The sequence below is a fragment of the Delphinapterus leucas genome, chromosome 13 (assembly GCF_059928025.1).
Source record: "Delphinapterus leucas isolate spDelLeu-1000000601 "Yukka" chromosome 13, BTC_Dleu_Yukka2, whole genome shotgun sequence".
Lineage (NCBI taxonomy): Eukaryota > Metazoa > Chordata > Mammalia > Artiodactyla > Monodontidae > Delphinapterus > Delphinapterus leucas.
The window spans coordinates 5,403,177-5,425,352 of record NC_143141.1 but is presented as its reverse complement, the minus strand read 5'-3'; the positions used below and the strand labels follow the sequence as shown (position 1 = coordinate 5,425,352).

Below are 22,176 nucleotides of genomic sequence, written 5' to 3'. Positions count from 1 at the left end.
AGGATACAGGGAAGGTCCATTCACACTGACTTTGAACTTCTGGAAGTGAAGAAGGAGGGAAATGATGACCCTGTACAGCACAAAGGATCAGATAAATTTCTAAAGCCAGAGTATCTGGGTTAGTTTGGGAAAGAGGGAAGAAGAGAGAGCGAGAGAGAGAGAGCGAGAGAGAGAGAGGAGAGAGAGAGAGAGAGAGAGAGAGAAGGGGGGAGAGACTGAGAGAGGGAGGGGGGAGAGAGGGAGAGAGGGAGGGGGGAGAGAGAGAGAGAGAGCGCGAGAGAGAGAGAGCGCGAGAGAGAGAGGAGAGAGAGAGAGAGAGAGAGAGAGAAGGGGGGAGAGACTGAGAGAGGGAGGGGGGGAGAGAGGGAGAGAGGGAGGGGGGAGAGAGGGAGAGAGAGAGGGAGAGAGAGAGAGAGAGAGGAGGGAGAGGGAGAGGGAGAGAGAGAGATCTCAGAAAGAGGAAGTGACAGATACCCAGATTTGCAGTGAGTCAGTATGAATTAATTATCAGTATGAATTGTATGCATCATGTATTGAGTATCCACATGGTAACCTAGAGAGGTAATGGATTTATACACATGTAGGCGCACCTTTAACCATCCCCACGTCTGCCCGGGGAATGGTTAGGTAGAGTGGTTGAGAACAAGACCCGTGAGACTTCCGACGATACAAGTGGAAAACTCTGTGGTCTCTAGGTTTCTCTTTTTATTTTCCTTGGAGATTCCTCAGCTAGGGATGTTTTGGGGTAGGTGTGGCAACACTGTGACTTTGGGGGCTTTCCCTAAGAGGAAGTTGTAATGTGTAACATTTCTTTTAAAAGATTACAGTGAATTTATGCATCTTCTAGCTTTGGTAGGTTAAGTTCCGGTATCTTCCTGTTTGGGAGAAGCTGTTGGAAGGTTTTTCTGTCTTCATTCATATTCTGAAAGTGCCTTAGTGTTAGAAAGATTGACCTCCTGTTTTTTAGTGTTGGAAAGATTGACCCTAAAATAAAAGAATCCACAGAAGTGAGACGTTGAGATTTTTCAGGATGTTACTAACCCAGCTTCTTCACCTAATGCATTAGGGAAAAAAATTTACCTTTGTCATTCTGTCTTTATATTTTTCTTTTGCTTTGCTAATCTTTAGAAGAAACTTGTACCTCGCGTCTTCACATTACTGCAGTTGAAGGGGAACCTTTCTATCTGAAGTATTGTTCGTCTTCGTCGGAGCATGAGAATAAAACAACCACCATAAAATGGTACAAAAATGAATCGCATGGACCCCTTGAGCTGAGCTCGAGTAGTTCACCCAGAATTATTTTGCTCGATTATGTTTTGGAGTTTTGGCCAGTTCATTTGAATGACAGTGGATCTTACTCTATCCGAATAGGGTGAGTATACCTTCTCTTTGTGTTGGCGTATTTCATAGCACTCTTGGACTTTGTTCAGCAAATCAAATATTTGCTGGGAAGGTCAGATACTCCATCCATTTCCTTCTCCCTACTCTTCCTACAACATGAAATAAATACTTCATTCTTGAAAAATTAAATTAAATACTGCCCTGTGTTTATTTTCTTAGTAATCATAATGAAAGGAGATGACCTTAGTATGATTTACTTTTAGGTGATCCTTGCCAAAGATAAGTGAGGATTGAATGAAATTCATTTTTAAATTCAGCTGCTTCCGTTGCCTAGAGCTGCCGGTCAAAGGAAATAAATGGCAAGGGCTTTGTAGTGTTATGAGCAGGTGGTGAAGGAGGACAGTGTCAGCTTCCTGGGTGGTAACGTCAAGCTGGGGAGATGGGTTGGTATTGGTGTAGACACATCCTAGTCCAGTTTTCAGGGGTTTGTTGAGAGCCAGGTGGCGGTACTGGTGAAAGACGTGTGTGTCAGCCAATGACAAATTTATAGCCAGGGACAGTGAGAGAGGGGAACACCGAAAGGGCTTTGCACAGCCTTCTCAGGCTAACCCTAGAGTCTTCCAGGGTACTCGTAGTCAAGAATCCTAAATTCTGTGAAATGATGGCAACCCACTGAATGTGTCCATGATTATTACTGAACTTGGTTCTCTTTATGCTTTATCTTGTGAGATGGGGAAGGAGTAACTGGGACAAGAAAACTTCTATGTGATGAACCGTTAGTGAGAACATTGATGGCATAGTGTTTATCCAGTACATTTGTGATGTTGTGTCTGTACTTATGTATGTGTGTATTTTTTTTTTTTTTTTTTTTTTTGCGGTACGCGGGCCTCTCACTGTTGTGGCCTCTCCCGTTGCGGAGCACAGGCTCCGGACACGCAGGCTCAGCGGCCATGGCTCACGGGCCCAGCCGCTCCGCGGCCTGTGGGATTTTCCCGGAGCGGGGCACGAACCCGTGTCCCCTGCCTCGGCAGGAGGACTCTCAACCACTACGCCACCAGGGAAGCCCCACAGTGAAATCTTGATAGCACTCCTGTGGTTTTGCACAAAAAAGGGTCATTTTGGTTTGTTTTTATATATGGGAACTCCCCGGAGTTAGAAAGAAGTTCAGAAACTCTTGTTAACCAATGAATTTTATGTGACCTTTTAAGAGGGACGATTCCAGAAGTGGGTCACAACTGGGTCTTTTCAAACTAAGGTCAAATGTATACTCACAATAGGGGTAGAGGAAGAAGAAGATCTCCCTAATCATGATTGAAGAAAGATGTGATTTAAATGCACAAACTATTCTGGACAAGGCAGCAAGGACAAATTGATGGGGCGAGTCAGTCATCTACGAATGTCACTTGGAGACAGGGACAGATGGGGGTCTTAACTGTCTTTCTGATGTGAAAGGTGCAGAACACAGCCTGGGGTAAGAAGAGAAAGCGGACTCATCGGGTGGAGGCAGGATGTCAGAGAGGCACGGAGGGGCCAGGCATAGGACAGGGAGGGCGGCGGGCTCACAGTGCTGTGTGATAAGCCTTGAAGCGGCTGGAGGCTGATAAATAACACGAGACTAAAGCGATGGTGGGCGCAGCAGCCTTGACAGTGGTTTTGAAAATAAACGGGACCCTACACAGGAGAAGGTGGTTTTGAACACCTGGGAGCGTTAAAGATAGAAACTTTTTCAAATATAGTGCAACTGGTGAACAGTATTCTGTTTTTGCACAGAGGTGTGTGTGTGTGTGTGTGTGTGTGTGCATGTGTGTATGTGTGCATGTATGTGTGTGTACATCATTTGGGTGAGTGAGTCTTTGTAGTTTTGTGTGGGAGTCATCAATGACCAGACCCTACTCCTGGAATCCTCCTTTAATTTTTCAGGAGTCCTCTACAAATAATCAAATGTCTCTGGAGACTGATACTTTAATCCTACAGCGAAAATCGCATTGTCTGATCAAAGTTTTGTGAGAGTATAGTATTGTACCAAGCACTCCTGGCCTTGAGGGCCAAACTGATGTGCATTTGCATCTTGGCCCGACTGTGTACCAGGTGTGTTACCTTGGGCGAGTTATTTAACCTTGCCTGAAGGTTAGGTTTCTCATCTAATGTAAGGAAAAGAGTCATCTCAGTGCACACATGTGGTACAATACCTGGAACTCTGTGAGTGCCAGTTTTCTGTCCATCTGATTGTAGACTCAAAAGGAGAGCTGAAAGAGCCTCTGGGGGGCGAGTACAGATGTGTCAGGCACACAGGACAACGTAACCTCGTGTAGTATTTAGTATATGGATCTCTATGTAACGTGCAGTTCAAGCAGACATGAGATTGCAGACATTTTCTTTTTTAAAAGATCATTTCCACTACTATATTTAAAATGGATAACCGACAATGACCGACTGTATAGCACAGGGCACTCTGCTCAATATTATGCAACAACCTAACCCCAAAAAATTTCAAAAAGAATTTGAAAAAAATAGATACATGTATATGTATAACTGAATCACTTTGCTGTACACCTGAAACTAACACAACATTGGAAATCAACTATACTCCAGTATAAAATAAAAAGTTAACAGAAAGATCGTTTCCAAAAATGCTGTTAAAGTTTTTTCCTCCTCTCTATTCCTAACTTCTAACCAGAAGGAACAGCAATGACATCTATTCAAACTAATTTTTCGTTAGTAAGGTACTTAAAGTGCTAATATAACTACATGGAGAGCAGCCACTCCAGACATGGTTTACTCAACAGTAAGAGAAGAGGATGGGAACAAAGTGTCCTGAGAAATATAAAATGCAATGCATATATACAGACCTTCAGAAAGCATTATAGTCCTCATGAAACCACCTCCACTCTCCCATCCTGGGTTAAGAATCTTTGAACCTGTCCGTCTCTAAAGATCATTGACGTTTTAAACATTTCTGTCCTGACATCCATAATACATATGGTCTGATGTAGGTTTGTGTGTGTGAGTGTGTGTGTGTGTGTGTGTGTGTTTAGGACATCTCGGGTTTTTCTCATTTACTACCCTCTACCCCCGCTCCCATGGCAGTTATTAAATTTCTTGCTGCACTGAACCAAAAAGAGACAGAGCAGGATTTGGGCATCAATGAATGAGTCTCTTTATACAAAAATAAGGGAAATTTTTCACTGGATTGGTTACTAAAAGGTGGTATTTGCAAAGTCTCTGTACTAATGATAAAATATGTCTAACCCTTTATTTCCTAGAAATGATACTCATGACTGGAAATTAAATGTCATCAGAAGACCTAAACACAGCTGTTTTACTGAGAAACAAGTAATGAGTAAATCTGTGGAAGTTAAAAAATCTTTGCAGATAGCCTGTGAACATAGTTACTATCAAAAACTGGTCAACAGAACATTATTGTATAAGGTAACGCTTTAAAAATATTTTAACTTAAAACTTGACAGAAAAGACAAAATTCCAAAGTGAGGGTCTGATGGTTGTGAAGCATTTTGGTCTTGTAACATACAAACTGTGAGTCCACACAGCTCAGGTGGCCTGTCTGAGCTCCTACATGTAACGCAAGTGTCAAGGTTCCTGCCCCGTGTTAGGCATTCAATAAATGATAACAGCTTCCTCTCCCTTCCTTAATTTTCCTTTTCTTTCAAAAACTTTAATTTTTAGGAATGCTAGTTCATTTTCTTCTGCTGCATATACTTAAAATTTTAAATTCTGTTGTATATGTTTGTTCTGACTATATGCATTTACAAAATTGGAAGATGGAAAAAATGAACGATGAAGATAGAGATCATTCATAATCCCACCAGCCAGAGAATGGGGTTTTTCTCCGTGTAAACATCTACTTTTAAAAAGTGGTGTTTTCCTTTATCCACTAAAAATTATATTGTGATGATTTCTCCACATCTTTAAACATTTTCCCAAACATGGATTCCATGTGTATATACTTGTATCAAAGCCCCTGTTATTGGACATTTGTTAATTTCCTACTTTTCACTATTATTTATAAGGCTAAAATAAATATCATTCCCATAACTCAGGAGGTGTATTTTGATTTTATTCTTTAACTAAATCCCTAAAAGTAGAATAACTGGATCAAAGGCTATGAGCATGTTTATGGCTTTTGATTTAAATTATCAAGCTGCTCTCCAGGGAACTACACCACTTTAAAACCATCTTTTTCTCATATCACTACCACATGGGAATGAATACTTTAAAGAACATTTAAAAATCTGACGTGCAAAACTTCTGTAACTCTTAGTATCTTTCCGCTATTTCTTTCCTTAATAACAAGTTAAACATTTTTATGTATTTACTGCCTCTTAATATTACTTCTCTTGTGAACTGTTTTCTTCAGTTGACGTACCTTTTACTTGTTGAGTTGTAAGAGCTCCTTTAGACAATCCTGTGGAAATTGTATACGCACAAGTATATATGCAGTCACACGTACATACATAATATGCATACACATACCTGCACACACACAACACAAATTATATTATTTCTATAGAGGAACAAACCTGAAAAGTGTCACTCTGTCATGGACACTTTGAAGAGCTGTGAGAGAGGGTGGTCTGAAGAGACGACCTTGAGAAAGTTCCAGTTCCAATGATGACGCCTTAGAAATGTTTGTTTGTAGCTTTTGCTTGAACGCTGTTTACTTGTGATTTTTCAAGGGAAGCTCTTATCCAAAATGTTTTCCAAATATCTGTATCAGCCCTGAGTTGACTTGACTCTATTTCCTGTCACATGTACAAATGTTTTTACAGTATATATAAACGTGTGGGGATCAGTGTACTGGGTTTTAAGAAATCCCTCTACGCAGGTATTTGAATTTAGAAATAGACGTATTGAGAGTGTTTTTAGCTAGAAAATTGAGGGGAGGGGAACGAGGAAGCTAAATCAGTAAACGATTGGAAAAAAAATAAAGATATTTTTATATGCCTTGGAATTGATATTTTAATATGCCTTAGAAAAAATAAGTTGGGGTTTATAAAAATTTGGTGTATGCAGAAACAATTCACTGATGTGAGATACACATGTGGGTGCTTCACAAGCCCATTCTAAGCATCCTCTGGGTCTATCTCCGCTTGCTACCAGCTTTGGCAGCTTTGAGAGGAGTCTGTGGGCAGTAGCTGCTCCTTGGTTGGTATTTACAGGAACGGTGTCACATAGCGAAGGTTAGCAATTTAGTTTCCATCTTCCCCCTCTCATTCTTAGATTGCTTCAGAACCTATTTACTGGTACCTGATGGCTGGATTGAAAAAGGTGGCCTTTTTGTTATTATTAATTCCTACAACATACAGAAATTTGTGATAGGGAGACATGTTTGTGTGTGCCTATACATTGAGTATTTTTCATGCATTTCTAATCAGTCCACTGTCTTCTGGTGGAGGACATCGATGGGTATGGGTAGTCTGCTAGGTACCTGGTTCTCTGAGTAATTCTGTTCCCACCTCCACTACCCATCCCCGGGATGGGTAGTCCTGAATACATGGAATTCAGCTAAAAGCATTAAGAAATAGAATCCCATGGAAAGTTTTGATCCAAGCAGGGATATTTTTTGTTGTAGTGGGTTTTTTTCCTTTCTCCTCTTCTTCCCTCTCTTTGTGCGTAAAGAGAGAGATTAAAGGAAAATGAGGAAAGCAGCTACAGTGCCCCCTATACTCTATTTCCCAGCATGTATTAATAATAATGATAATACCAGGAATGGGACTCTATTTCATTGTTCCAGTAGAGGCAGTGCCGGATCACTGAGACATTTGCTCAGAAATTGCTAGTTTTTATTCTATTTCCCTCTTTCTCTAAAGATCTTTAACTTTAAAATTTTGAATTCTTGTCATATGATACCACTCTCACTTAAAATATTTTAACTTGCTTTTTTTAATAACAGAACTGTGAAAAGATAGAGAACAATCAAAACCCATTTTTAAAGAAGAATGCAGAGTTTAAAGATCAGGGATATTATACCTGCATGTTTTTCCTTCTTCGTAATGGCAAACTATTTAACGTCACCAAAACCTTCAATATAACAATAGTTGGAGGTAAGAGAAATCTTAGAATCGGGAAAAAAACAAATGTATCTTAGTAAAATGGAATATTTTCTTTTTTTCTAAAGCCGTACGGAAAGCCTGAGGCAAACTTAGTTAGAGTCGTGACCACATCACTAGTTCAAATATAAGGGTGAAGATCATTTCGGCATCACCTGCCATGCTGAAAATTTTGGGGGGGATAATAATGAAAGTTTATATAGGTGAACCTCTGATGCGTCAGTTCTCTTAATTGGTATTTGACTAAATTGTGGAATCTTTTGTTATTAAGCATGTGCTTGCACTCAGTAAATCCTTATTGATGGGTGTCTATATTCAATAAACTGTACTGAGTATTGGGAGGTAAGGGAAGCATGGAAATACAAAATGAAGTGAATAATGTACGATTCTCAGGAACTTGATTACAGTCAGGAAAGGTTGAAGCCAAACCTGGCCTCTGTACCCTGACACCGAATTAAATCTCTGAGACAGAGTTGTGGGTGAAGTAGAAAAAAACAGCTTTATCGCTTTGCCAGGCAAAGGGGACCACAGCGGGCTCATGCCCTCACGACTGTGTGTCCTGCCCTGGAGCGGGTCGTGAGGAGCCTTATAGCGTTCAAGGAGCAGGGGCGTGGTCATCTCGTGGACACTCCTCTGATTGGCTGGTGGTGAGGTCATCGGGAGTCGGCATCATCAACCTTCTGGTTCCAACCGGTCTGGGATCTACGTGCTTACTGTAGTCGACCTAAAAAATACGCACAACCTAAAAGCTGAGAGTTATGTTTTATTCGGTGGGAATTTTTAGGATTTCAAACCTGGGAGGCAGCATCTCAAGTAACCCTGAGAGAACTGCTCCGAGGAAGCGAGGGGGGGACCCAGGTTATATAGAAGTTTTGCAACAAAGGGAAGGTAGTCTGAACGTCAAAAGATTATTGTTAATTAAAGAAAGCCAGATATCCCAAGTTAAGGAATTTATCGCTTTTCTATGTATGGGAAGATGCAAGAGTCTGGGCTGTCTGGCATCATTCCTTTGATGTGCATCTCAGCTATCTGGGGCCAGTATCCTGTGTTTTCTCACCCTGAGTTTCTTCAGGGCACCCTAAGGAGTGGCTGCAGTCTGATGGCTGCTGGATGGTAGGTATTCTTTCCTTCCTGAGTTTCCTCAGGGCTCACCAGCTCCCTTGGAGGGCTGCAATCGCTGATGACTGTGACATCCTTTGTTTACTGATATGGCGGGAAATGTTCCATTTATCACCATTAACTTCTCCCGCCTGGAGGGGGTTTCAGTACCTGCAAAACAGCTCAAAGATATTGTTCTGTGCATCCCTTGAGGGGAACCAGGACCCTGCCCCAAGTCTGCACTGTTGTGTCCTGACTGCTCCTCCCTGGTCTCTGCATCCCCTCCCTTCCCTGATTAGCATCTGTTTGAACCTGTCAATGGAACTCGGGGAAGGTCCTGGAGGCTGAATGAAGCCTATGTCCTGTAATCCAGAAACGGAGGACACAGAAAGGCTTTTGTGCCCAGGAGCCCCACAGGGCCCTGCTCAGTATCGAGGTGATAAGCCACATAGAAGCACCGTAGAATATGAAATTGGAGTCATCTGTGAGGTGCTAAGGGTGCAGAGAGTCCAGAGGTAGAATAGATGTCGGAGGCTCTGTTTGAGCTGGTTCTCAGAGGCTGCGTGTGATGGACGGGCAGAAGGACGTGCTGGGGTTGGGCTGGAATAAGAACGTATAAGGAGCACAGGCGTGGCTGTAGAAAAGGGCTGTATATTTTGGGATGATGGCTACTAGTCTGGTTTATCATGAACCCAGACCATATATAATGGAAAAACTGAAGCCTGGAATTTTAGGGTGACAGAGACCCTGGAAGTAAATTAATTAAACCGTATCCAGTGAAGATAGCCTTCATATGACTCAGCCAATAATAGATCATTCAGGAACTACCGTGGAAATTACCAAATCACACAGCAGATGGGTCCAGATTTTTAAAAATTAATTAATTAATTCACTTTTGGCCGCATTGGGTCTTCGTTGCTATGCGTGGGCTTTCTCTAGTTGCGGCGAGCAAGGGCTACTCTTCATCACGGTGCACGGGCTTCTCATTGTGGTGGCTTCTCTTGTTGTGGAGCACGGGCTCTAGGCACGCGGACTTCAGTAGTTGCAGCACGCAGGCTCAGTAGTTGTGGCTCGCGGGCTCTAGAGCACAGGCTCAGTAGTTGTGGTGCACGGGTTTAATTGCTCCGCAGCATGTGGGATCTTCCCGGACCGGGGCTTGAACCCGTGTCCCCTGCATTGGCAGGCGGATTCTTAACCACTGCGCCACCAGGGAAGCCCTGGGTCCAGATTTTAATGATTGATTGTAGAGAAGTCTTTTTGTCTTATTGAGTCCAATTACTCCTTCTTGTAGCTTCCACTCACTGTTTGTGTTTGCCTTGAGTAACCCCACAGATTGTCTGGTCCCTTCTGAAAATGACAGCTCCTTCGAGTGTCTGAAGACAGGTGGCTTACCCACCCTTCACGTTCTTTCCCATCATCTAGGAAGCTGTAAACTCCTGGGATGACTCATTCAACAACGTTGTGGGTTCACAGTTACCAGAGCTCGTCGACTTTAGCAGCGTTTTCCCTCTTCTCTCCAGCCATCCACTTATATAGCTGTACTCCACGCATTGCGAATGGACAGAGTACCACAAACTTCCTGTCTTCAAACTGCACAAATGTGTTAGCTTACAGAAATCTGAACCGGGTTCACTGGGCTGAAATCAAGGTTTTGGTAGGATTGCATTCCTCCTGGAGGTTCTGGAGGAGAATCGATTCCTTGCCTTCTGCAGCTTCTAGAGGCGCCTTGCATCCTTGGTGCATGCCACGTCCTCCATCCTCAGAGCCCGCAGCGCAGCGTCTTCAGATCTCTTTCACCTCTTCCTTCATCTCATCGTCTCCTTTTCTGACTCTGACTCTCTGCCTCCTGCTTATGAGCATGCTTGTGATTGCACCTGGCTAACCCGGAACAGCCTCTGTATCCGAAAATCCTACATTAACTCATATTGCAAAGCCCCTTTTGCCACGTAAGGTATAATATTCAGGATCTGGGGGTTAGGATGTGAACATCCTTGGTGGGGGGGACATTATCCTGCTTGTCATGCCCCATAACCTGGGTATCCCATAACTAAATTCTTAAACTCAATAAGTTCTATTTGTCTACCTTAAATTCTTCAGTTCGACTTTCTTTAATATCGTATAAATCCTACATCTCTGGTCCCTTGACACTTCCACCGCCAATTCCCTCCCTTCATCCATCTCTGCTTTCTGCCCATCAGCTCCTCTTTCCTTCCTTCTTGGAAGGAGCAGTAAGAACATCCATTATTGGGCTTCCCTGGTGGTGCAGTGGTTGAGAGTCCGCCTGCCGATGCAGGGGACATGGGTTCGTGCCCCGGTCCGGGAAGATCCCACATGCTGCGGAGCAGCTGGGCCCGTGAGCCATGGCCGCTGAGCCTGCGCGTCCGGAGCCTGTGCTCTGCAATGGGAGAGGCTGCAACAGTGAGAGGCCGGCGTACCACAAAAAAAAAAAAAGAAGAATATCCATTATCCAAAGAGCATGTGCACAAGACCAGGAATTGTGCCAGATCCTTTCATTGAACCCTGTGAGCTTGTGACCTTGGCTGAGTTAAATGACTGAGTTTTTCTCTGCCTCTCATTCCTCACTAGTGACATGGGACAGTAATGAGTTGAGTCATCCCTCAGAGGGTTGCCTTGAGGACCGAGTGAGTGAGGTTGTAGAGCCTTGATAGTGGTGCCAGGGACATGGAAAGCTCTGTTATTACCATCTTAATATTACCGTCTCCCATCTCCTCACTCCCATATCCCCACACTGCCCCACGTGCTATTCTTCTGTCTTAACCACCCATCTTGTTTTCCTCGTCTTCTTGGAGAACGCCACCTGTGTCTTTCAGGACTCAGCTAAGTGTCCGTCCTCCTCCGTGCTCCCACGGCCTCTTGTTCTTATTTCTGGTTGCTGTCAGGATCAGATGACATGTCTGTTTCTGTCACTAGAATGAGAGCTCCTGGAAAGAAGGGATTAACCTGTGTTCTATTCCTCATGTTGGTCTCCCCTGTACTTACGGCTGGACCTTTGTACATGTGCTCATTACATGTCTGTTGAGTGAATTACAGGCATACCTCATTTTATTGCGTTTTGCAGATACTGCATTTTTTTTTTTTTTTTTGCAAATTGAAGGTTTGCGGAAACCCAGCATTGAGCCAGTGTATCAGCGCCATTTTTCCAACAGCATTATTTTTAAATTAAAATATGTACATTGTTTTTTAGACATAATGCTATTGCACACTTAATAGACTGTAGTACAGTGTAAACATAACTTTTATATGTGCTGGGAAACCAAGAGTTGTATGACTCGCTTTGTTGTCACATTCATTTTATTGTGGTGGTCTGGACAGAACCCACAATATCTCCAAGGTCGCTCTGTACTGAGATAGGAACCGTTTCTTCAGTCGTGCCTCATTCAACAGGAAGTCAGGACTCTTCACCATCCTGGCCCTTTTCCTTTGGATTTGGTGAAGTTTGCCACCATTCTTCTAAAATGTGGAGCTTAGAGTTAAAGCTGATGATCAGGAGGTATCATGGCCTCTGCTGAGGGCAGCGGGACTGAGCGCCTACCTTGTCTGTGCTCACCTGTGGTCACGGATGTAGATCTCTGCACTGTCACGTGGGGAGCATCACTGCTGTGGATCACAGGCCACTCAGCCCACCTGGCCTCTGCCTTTTGTCTTCATCTCACTCTCTGGCTGATCTGCTGATGTCTCTCCTCCTGCAGCTGACCGTCTCTGTGCCATTTTGTTCCAGGGATAGTAACTTCAGAGGTAGACTAGCCATGCCAGGGGCACACACTGAAGTGTTCCCTTCCTTCTGTTACCTTCAGTAGGATTGTACCCTTCACTTTACACCAGTTTTACAAACCCAGTACTGCTCTGGGTTCTCCATGATCTGCTTTGAGTTCTAGTAGATGGCATCCTTTCTCAAAGATGTCCTTCCATAAAGATGTCCTTTACACCTCCTCTTCCCGGGACTCCCACCAAATTCCTGAGAAAAGGAGATCGATGAAGAGAAAAATAATCAGTAGCAATTTTCTCCAATACTCAAAACCACCTCCTGCCCCTGCGTGCTTGAAGCAACCTCTGTTCCTCTGTGCTCAGACCTGAGGGTCAGCTCCTTGTCTGGCAGCGGCTCCTCCAGCTCTTCCTGCCGACGTGAATTCTAGTCTTGCCCGGAGTCTGAATTCCAGAAGAGATTCTTACCCTGGGTTTTTTGTTTTTTGTTTTTAATTATCTATGATCTACCTCTCAGCTCATTACAAAGATGGTTGAAGATCACCATATTTTAACTATTTTATTTTAAATTTTTATTTATCTATTTATTTTTGGCTGCACTGCACAGCTTGCGGGATCTTACTTCCCCGACCAGGGATTGAACCCGTGCCCCCTGCAGTGGAAGCACGGAGTCTTATTAACCACTGGACCTCCAGGGAAGTCCTTTACCCTGGGGTTTTGCTACGCTAGTTTCTTTCTGTATCCTTGCCCACATTACTTCTCCTTTCCCTTCTTTGCTCTTCACTCTGTAGCACGTGCTTCCTGGGAGAGCCTAGGAGGGCGTGGGTGCTGCAGGAGAGTACCTGAGCCCCCTTTAGTCCTCGTGAGCAAGCACATCTGCTGGGCGCCTGGGAGCCCCCATGAGGGAGGCACTGGACGTTACTTGTAAATGCCCCAGAAGCACCGGAAGCACTTAGAAGGGGGAGTCCAGGTCATGAAGAAAGCTGCCGATGCTGATAATGGGAGCAGCAGGGACTGGACTACATAGCCATGTGAATGCGGGACCACGGGGCTGTCCGTGTTCTGCAGTTATTAGCATCCTAGGTTGTGGGGTAGTCCTCAGTGGGAGGTTGCTGGGGGATTGCTTCCTTCCTAAGTGTTACTCAATGGGGCTGAGGTAGAGCATATCTGTGTACCTCCAGTCTGGGTCAGAGGTCACTAAGGAACAGAAGTAGAACTGAGTTTACAGGGGGTGGACACCCCAGCAGGACTGGGACTAAGGTGAGGCAAGTGAGGCATCCAGGGGCACTCCTCTCACTGTCCTGCCAGGGGAGGGTCTCAGGAGGCTTCTGAGAGTAAGTGCTTTGCCTACCCTACCTGAGTCTTGACCTTGCACCCAATAAATCTATCTTGAGGAGTTGAGAGCAGATGGAAGGAGGAAAGGCAGAGCAGAAAGACATATCCCAGTGACTTTGCATCTTCTAAGTCCTAAAAGTTTCATTGTCTCCCTGGATGAGCTTCTTCTTCTGGCTTTTATCTGAAGTGGCAGAAGGCAGAGGCTGGAATTGAGGGGAGACCAAATTCAGTGTGCTTTCTCCAGTGAGGTGAGCTTTGAGTTGATGGAAAGTGAAACAACAACCAGTATTCCCTGCAACCCTTATTTGATGAAAATACATTAAATAATAAATGTATAATGATGACTGTTAGAATCTTGGTTACCCGGAATAATAAGTGTATTACAACAAACGTCTGTCTTAGCAAAACTCCTTGTAACACTAATGCATTTTTCTTTTCTTTTTTCACTTTCAGACAACAGTAATATAATTCCAGCTCTTCTTGGACCAAAGCTTACGCATGTTAAAGTGGAATTAGGTATATTTTGACATACCTATATTTTGGATTTGTGAATGGGGGTCATAATAGTCTTCCAAGGCTAAATCTGGTTCCTTATTGATCAACATTGTTTTCACAACACATACCATGTTTACTGAAGAATATTGAAAAAGCAGGAAAACCTTGTCATTGTTTGAATGTTGCCCTTTTTAGTAATAATGACAGTTAACAGTCTGTTCAAAAGATTATGGAAGTGCCTGTGGTTTGCAGACCTGTGGTTTTAGTCACTTTGTATGTGGCTTTTCTCTAATAGTATCTATGATCATTTTTAAATATGCAAACTCAATGAGAATACTCTAGAGAAATGATTCAAACTTATTGTGTGGTTTGAATATTTGATTAAGGGGTTCACTTTGAATCAATGGACTCGACTCTACATTTAGGGTTTGTTTAGACAGGTCTTGACGAATTGATATGTCCAGTTGAGTAATTTCTTTCAAAGGAGAAAGGAAGGAAGGAGAAGAATAAATTCACGTATGCTAAACTGAGTATTGGATTAGGTAACTGAAATATGTTATTGTATTAAATCCTCAAAGCAACTCTGAGGGGTATTGTTCCCATTTAAGTTTCGGATTAAATGACCAAAGCTCAGAAAGGTTAAGTAATTTGTCTGAAGTTAAACCCCAGGAAAGGGGCAGAGCTGGGATTCATGTTTCTTACATTGTTTGTTTGTTGTTGATTGTCATTTGATCCTGTTGATTGTTTCCAAAGCACACACCCTTTGACTACAGATGGCCACAGTCATGTATAAATGACCACATATGCCCAGTGGAGCTCAGATACTTTGCCATTTGTGTTTGTGGCTTGCCTGGTTTCTAGTTTTATTGATTTCTGAACTTTATTATTTTTTCTTCTCATTTTAGGCTTAATTTGCACCTCATTTTTCCTTTGTACACATGGAGAGTTAGAGAATTAATTTAAATTCTCCTCTCCTGTAGTATGTGTATTTTAAGTTCTACATTTCCCTCTAATCACTGGTTAGCTGTTTCCAACAATGTTGATATGCCATATTTTCATAACTATTCAGTTCAAAGTTTTAACTATTTAAAAAATTTTTCCTTGTGATATTTCTTTCATCTATGGATTACTTAATGTTTCTTAATTTCCAAATATATGGAGGATTTTCCAGTTATTTTTCTGTTATTGATGTCCAGTTTAGTTCCATTATGGTCCAAGAGTATACATTGTATCATTTAAATCTTAAAATTTGTAGTAACTTACTTGGACCAAAATGTTCTAAGTGCATTTGAAACAAATGTGTATTCTGCAGATTTTCGTTTAGTCCTTCTATAAATATCAATTAGGTGAAGTTGGTTAATGGTACTCTTCAAATCATCAATATCCTTACTAATTGCCAAGAGAGATGTTAATATCTCCAGCTATGATGGTCAAGTTGTCTACATATCCTTTAGTTCCGTCTATTTTTGCTTTATGTATGTTGAGGTTATCTTATGGGCACATTCAACTTGATGCCTCTTGAATTGACACTTTGACATTATGAAATTTCTCTCTTTATCTATCATACTATCTTTTTCCAATCCCTACTCTCTCTCATGTTAGATAGACACACCAGTTTTCCTTTGTTTGGGACTGGCATGTTTTTTTTTCACATCCTTTCACTTTTAGCATTTCATTGTCTTTATACACAAAATATGTCTCCCATAAACTGCATATATTTGGATCTTTGCTGAAATCCAGTCTGTATGGTGTTTAGTACATTTACGTTTAATGACTTACTAATACAGTCGGTTTGAGACCTCTCATGTTGCTGTTTACCAGTTGTCCTATGTCTTATTTCTTCCTTTTATTCTCCTTTCCTTTCAGATTAATATTTTTTTATTTAATCTGTTTTGTTTTCCTCTTAGTTATGCCATTTTGTATTCTTCATTAGTAGTTCTCCTAGAGATTACAATATATATCCTCTTACTACAATAAGGCAAATGCACATCTTAGTACGTTGACAATTTCACAGACACGTGAGAACCTCACAACAGTTAATTTCATTCATCCTCTTATCTCACTTTAAGCTACTATTTATGTATTTCTCTCCTGCATATGTTATAAAACTCACAATAATTTGGCATTATTATTCCTTGAAACACAGAAATTATTTTGTATTTACCCAAATGCCTGTCCTTTATTGCACTGTTCATTTCTTAATGTATGTCCTTGCTTTCATCTGGGATAATTTTTCTTTGAGAGTGAAAAATTTCCTTTGGTATTTCTTATAGTGTGGTTATGCTGGCAATAAATCCTTTTGGCTATTATTTACTTGAAAATATCTCTATTTGCCTCCAATTTTGGAGATTTTTTTCAATAATTTCAATAATTCTAGGTTGGCAGTTTTTTCCTGCATTTTAAAGATGCCCTTCTGTTGTTCACTGGTTTCCATAGTTTCTGCTGAAAGACTGGCCTTTAGTGTCATTGTTGGTACTTTGATGTGTCTTCTTCTTCTGGCTGCTTTCAGAATTTTCTCTTTCTCTTTGATTTTGATGCATCCGGGTGTGGTGTTCTTTGCATTTATCCTGCTTTGGGTTCCTCTGAGCTTCTTGAGTCTGCAAAGGTTGTATTTAATTAATTTGGGAGAAATCCTCTGCCATTATGTCTGAATATTTCTTCTGCCCCTTTCTTCTCTCCTTCTGGGCCTCCAATTACACGTATTATGCTCTTGTTCTGTTATTTTTATTTTTTTCCCTTCTGTACTTTAGTTTTGATCTTGACCTGTATTCAGCCTTAGCAATCCTGACTTCTTTTATGCTCAGACTCTGTTAAAACCATTGAGTCCTTAAATTCATGTTTTTTTCAGTTATCAGTTGCTCATTTGATTCTTTTAAAATAGGTTACTCTTCTTTGTTGAAAACATCCATCTTTTCATCTACCTGTCCATCTTTTCCTCTGTTTTCTTTAACCTATTTATATTAGTTATTTCATACTCTTTATCTGCCAAGTCAGGCATTTGGATCATCTTTGGGTCGACTTCTATTACCTATTTTTTCTATTGATTATTGTCCCCTTTTTTTGCCCTTTGTATGCCTCTCTTTGTTGTTGTTGATATTTCTGTATGTAAAACAACTAAGGTGAATGAAGTTTGTATTACTTTTCCCTAAGAGTGTTTGCCTTTTCTTTGTTAGGCAGATAATGTGAGGGTTTGATCATCTCAGTCCAGTCAGGAATTGAGCTGAGCAGTAGCTAGGATGCAGGTTTGTTGGATTTAACCTGCTTTTCATCTCTTATGGCTGGGGGGAGACTCCAGTCACGTGTGTGTTGTCCTCCAGTGGGACTTACTCTGCTAAGTACCATGAGACTGCAGGAGAAATCATTAGGCCTTTCCAGCCTCCTATGCTGCCCAAGCCCTTAGCAATAATCCTGTGAGCCCATGTGGCTGTCAGCATCTCCACTGGACTCTCTTTTCTCCATGAGATTCCCTCTATTTTGTACAAACCAAAGCAAATTCCTTCAAGGAATAAAATGGTGGCTATCTCAGCTCACCCTGGAAGGACTTTATTCCTGACTGTAGTTTCAGTTCATCTGTTTCTCTTTGTTTTCCCTGCACTTTGATGTCTTTAATTTTTAGCTAATTTAATTTTTTTTGTTGTTTTGTATCCATTTTGTTTTTCCAGAAGTTGCAGTGGGTATGTAGGCCTGACACTACCTATTAGACTATAGGTTGAAAAGAAAGTCCACTGGCCATCCTAAGTTTTAATAATTGATTTAGACATAAACATTTGAAGAGAAGCCAGTTCATAGTTTGGTGATGACTTGTAGTTGCAACCTAATTTCTCTGATCTATAATTTTTTTTAACTGCAAAACAAGGCATTTTTTCCTTAGATGCTGCTCTATATTATCGTTGTATATTAGGTTAATATACATTGGCTGTATTAACTTCAACCTTTGAGAAACCTGAGTTTCTAAAATCTGAACATCGGTTGTCAACTTTTACCTAGGAAAAGATGTACAGCTCAACTGCTCTGCCTTGCTGAATGAAAAGGATGTGATTTACTGGAACATCTGGAAAAAAAGTGGAAAGGATCCTAATGTACACGAAGAGGAAGGGACAAGAATTAGGTATGAATATGTGATATATATAATACATATCATGATATACAAAAATCATATAGTATCATATATATATGAGATAAAAACACCAGACTCCTGAATGGCTGACAGGATGCTTGAGATGAGTTTAACTTATAACTTACATATTTTATAATTTGCATACTCTAGGCTGACGCATTATGCAGAAATTTATTGCTGAGACCTAAATTAGAAAAAGAAGGTCAGGGCTTCCCTGGTGGCGCAGTGGTTGGGAGTCCGCCTGCCGATGCAGGGGACACGGGTTCGTGCCCTGGTCCGGGAAGATCCCACATGCCGCGGAGCGGCTGGGCCCGTGAGCCATGGCCGCTGAGACTGCGCGTCTGGAGCCTGTGCTCCGCAACGGGAGAGGCCACAATGGTGAGAGGCCCACGTACCGCCAAAAAAAAAAAAAAAAAGAAAGAAAAAGAAGGTCAATGAGGCTTTTTAGCATCGCCTTACAGAAGTAGCTTTTGGTCAGTCAGGATCTGATGGGGGTGGGGACTTTACCTAAGCATCTTATAAAAGAGCGATTACCTAGGCCACTGTCATTTGAATTTTGAAAATTGTGTTAAATGCTTTGTTTTTACTAGTGTACCAGAGAAAAGACCAGGTCAGGAGCCTGGGACATGTACAAGTTATGCCAGGCCCCTTGTGTGCAGTAGGCGTGCCTAGTTGTGTTGCCCACGTGTCACCGTGGGGCCTGATGGGTATCCATAGGTGACAAAGCACGTCATCAGTACCTTTCCCTGAGGACCCTGGGGGCAGCCCTGGACACAGGCAGGCCATCCATCTGTGACTACCTGTCCAGATCTATGCCCTGTACTTGGCTTACACACACAGCTTTCTTTGTTCTGATTGTTGAAAATAATTCATTATAAGATACTTGAGAATTACCAGAAATCACAAAGAGAGAAATAGCCCTCCGAAGACAGCTTTGTGTGTGTGGCAGGAGGAGTGGGGTGGGTGGATTTCTTTGCTGGGCGTGAGATATGCTGGCACAGACACTGCTTCCTGCTCTTTAGAGATAGTTCAGAGCTTCTTTTTAGAACATTCCTTACAGGGATTATCTTTCTTAAAGGTGAGAAGTGAGGAATTTTCTCGAGTCCAGAAGGGTCCCCAAAGATTGTCAGATGCAAGTGATGACCCAAGAAAATACTAATTTAAATGACTGGCCTCCTGCCCTGTGACATCGTTGTTGGTCCATTGCCACTGATCATAATTATGGCAGCACTCTCCTGTCAGAGTCCATTAATGGAAACTAGAAACACACTAGGAACAGCTAGAAAACGCACACAGGGCAATGGTTAGATATAAATATCTAGGAGGCAGAGTTGGTGCAAAAATTTCCAAATGCCGTCTAGTTTAAATAGCCTATATTAAGGAACGATTATACTTATTAAAACAAAACATGCTAAGCCTATGGCCATTACAATGTTTCTGAATGGCTTTGGGTCATTACTGTCATTATTAAGGTAACTATACACTCAGGTTCTAGTGAGTAGTGGTCCTAAGGTGTCTGTCACCTTAGCTGCACTTGTGAGGTTTTTTTTATACCCTCGCCCAGAACCGGGTGTGTGATTAGTGCTCATTGAGTGTTGGCTCAGCTGGATTGCGTGGCTATCCTGCCACTTCATCTTGTCCTCAGTGTCTGTTCCCCACCAGATTCCTGCATTTCCTCCTTCTCATGATCCATTGTTAATCTCTGGAGGCATAGAAGACCAATTGACCAAGCTTATTAGAAATGGAGCTTCAGCTAAACTGAGGGCTTAAGCGAGGCTAAATCTTTCTTTATACTGGGTGCATGAACTTATGTCATCTATTTTGGCTTCTCAGTGGGTTTTTTTGGTGCTTTCTTTGTGGATTTTACATTGATGTTAGATGGTTGATATTTCTGGGTGGGTGACTTCTGTACAGATTTATGACTTCTCTTCTAAAATGCATTTGAGACAGTTAGAGGCTACAGTGGGTACCACATCCCAGCTGCGGGGGCGGCCTGGCGGGTGAGCGACTACACCTGGGAGTGCTGGCTGACCGCGTACCTTCAGAGCCTGCCACTAGTGGGAGGCAGATGCCAAGAGCATGTGCCCTGCATCAGGGACAGGGTGGCTTGAGTCCTTTTAGTAGAGAAAGAGAGCTGGCCGCTCCTGGTGGCCTCCGGTCATTTTCTGACACTCACTGAGCAGCTTAATTGGCATTTCTCATGTGCTTGGGGGTGTCTGAGAATAGTGGTTTTAATTTATTTTAAATGCTGAACAAAAGAAGAGTGGTCGTTAGGACTGCTAGGACAAACTTGATATGAATCTGCGTCTGTATTAACGATCCGCGGCATTGTCACAGCTGGTGGAGACTTCACAGTGGGAGGAATGCTGAGTAGTCAGGGCAGGAGGAACGGGGGAAAACGCAGACACACCTGGGAGATATTGAGGGCTCAGTTCCAGACCACCACAGTAAAGCAAATATCACAATAAAGCAAGTCACGTGAATGTTCTGATTTCCCAATGCATATAAAAGTTATGTTTACAATAGCATTGCATCTTAAAAGATGATGTACATACCTTAATTAAAAATACTTTATTGCTAAAATAAATGTCCAACCATTATGATAGTCACATCAAAGATCACTGATCACAGATCCCCTTAACAAATATAATATTAATGAAAAAATGTGAAAGTTTGAGAATTACCAAAATGTGACACAGAAACATAAAGTGAGCAAATGCTGTTGGGAAAATGGCACCAAAAGACTTGCGTGATACCCTGTTGCCACACACATTCAGTTTGTAAAAAGTGCAGTATCTGCGAAGCATAATAAAGCAAAACTCAGTAAAATGAAGTGTGCCTGTAATTGAGAGAGAGAATATTTTCTTGTGTTTTCAACTGAGCATCGTTACCTCCCAGGCATTTTAATTTTAGGCAGTTTACAGCGCCGTCCCCAGATGGTCTCAGGAGGGCTGAGACCCCCGGGGAGCAGGAGGCTCACACTTGAAGAGAACCCACCAGGAGGGGACTATTCCCTGGAGTCCACAGAGCCGTGTCTTTGTGCAGATGTATTTGCACATACAAATTCCTCTTTCATGGGTAACGTGTTGGCAATGACACAAAGCCTATTGCTAAACCATTTTCCTCTCTTACAGGACTTCAGAAGGCAAACGGCTTGCTTCAAAAATACTGAGAATTGAGACTGTTAATGAAAACAATCTAAACTTTTCATATAATTGCACTGCAGCCAGCGAGGGAGGCATAGACACCAAAAGCTTCATCTTATTGAAAAAAGGTGTGAGAAATTTTATCTTTGGCAGTTTGTGGAAATCTAGAATGTAGCAGCTGAGAGACCTGTCGTCGCTCATCACTTCCTCATCTTACACACCAGGAACCAAGCTCCTGAGAGGTGAAGGGTTTGCCCTGTGTCACAGGCGTTCAGTGGCAGAGCTGGTGCTCAGCCCTTGCTGCAATCCCCTGTGCCCTGATTCCAAGCAGAGAATGAAAACCTCAAGCATATTCTTTTGCTCTCAAACATATTCCAATCCTGTGTAGCAACCAGGGGCCCAGAGCAGGGAGGTAGGTAGAGCTCAGGGTTGGAGATGCTGGTGGGTGAGTCACAGGGTGGGTGGCCTGGGCAGCTCTAGCACACTCTGAACAACAGGAGGAAAGTTTGCTGCTCGGTGTAGGATGAGGCCAGTGGTCCAGGAGTAATTGCCGCCTCCACCCTACCTTAGCTGGGCCCTGGGCACAGGGGCCCTTGGGTGTGGTCTTTCGTTCAACAAAGACTAACTTAGGCTTCCCTCTCTTGGGATAGTCCCTGGACTTGGCAAGTGGACAGTTAGTTGATGGCTCTGATCACTGGACTCAGAGTTTTTCAGTGCCCGCCTGATGGAGGGCATCATCCACCAAAACAGTCCAACCGAGGGCCACAGACTCAGGAGCTGCTCAGAAGTAGTTCTGTAAACTGTCCTAGATCGATGCATGGCTGTGCTATCTCTGCCATAGGTGTTTCTACCC

The 22,176-nt window shown here is 42.4% G+C and overlaps 1 protein-coding gene across 6 annotated transcripts in view; it reads left to right on the top strand.

Annotated features, from left to right (window-relative positions):
* IL18R1 (interleukin 18 receptor 1) overlaps positions 1 to 22,176 on the top strand; it is a 41,035-nt gene that overhangs the window by 9,726 nt on the left and 9,133 nt on the right. For 3 of the 6 annotated variants that reach the window (XM_022599020.3, XM_022599021.3, XM_089922568.1), the window contains exons 3-8: positions 1,129 to 1,372; positions 4,605 to 4,770; positions 7,253 to 7,403; positions 14,019 to 14,081; positions 18,048 to 18,168; positions 21,312 to 21,451. In XM_022599020.3, the coding sequence (XP_022454728.1) occupies positions 1,129 to 1,372; positions 4,605 to 4,770; positions 7,253 to 7,403; positions 14,019 to 14,081; positions 18,048 to 18,168; positions 21,312 to 21,451 (885 nt within the window). Of the gene's footprint in view, positions 1 to 1,128; positions 1,373 to 4,604; positions 4,771 to 7,252; positions 7,404 to 14,018; positions 14,082 to 18,047; positions 18,169 to 21,311; positions 21,452 to 22,176 lie in introns of those variants that run through there. The other 3 variants (XM_089922567.1, XM_089922570.1, XM_089922569.1) reach the window with 3 other exon arrangements.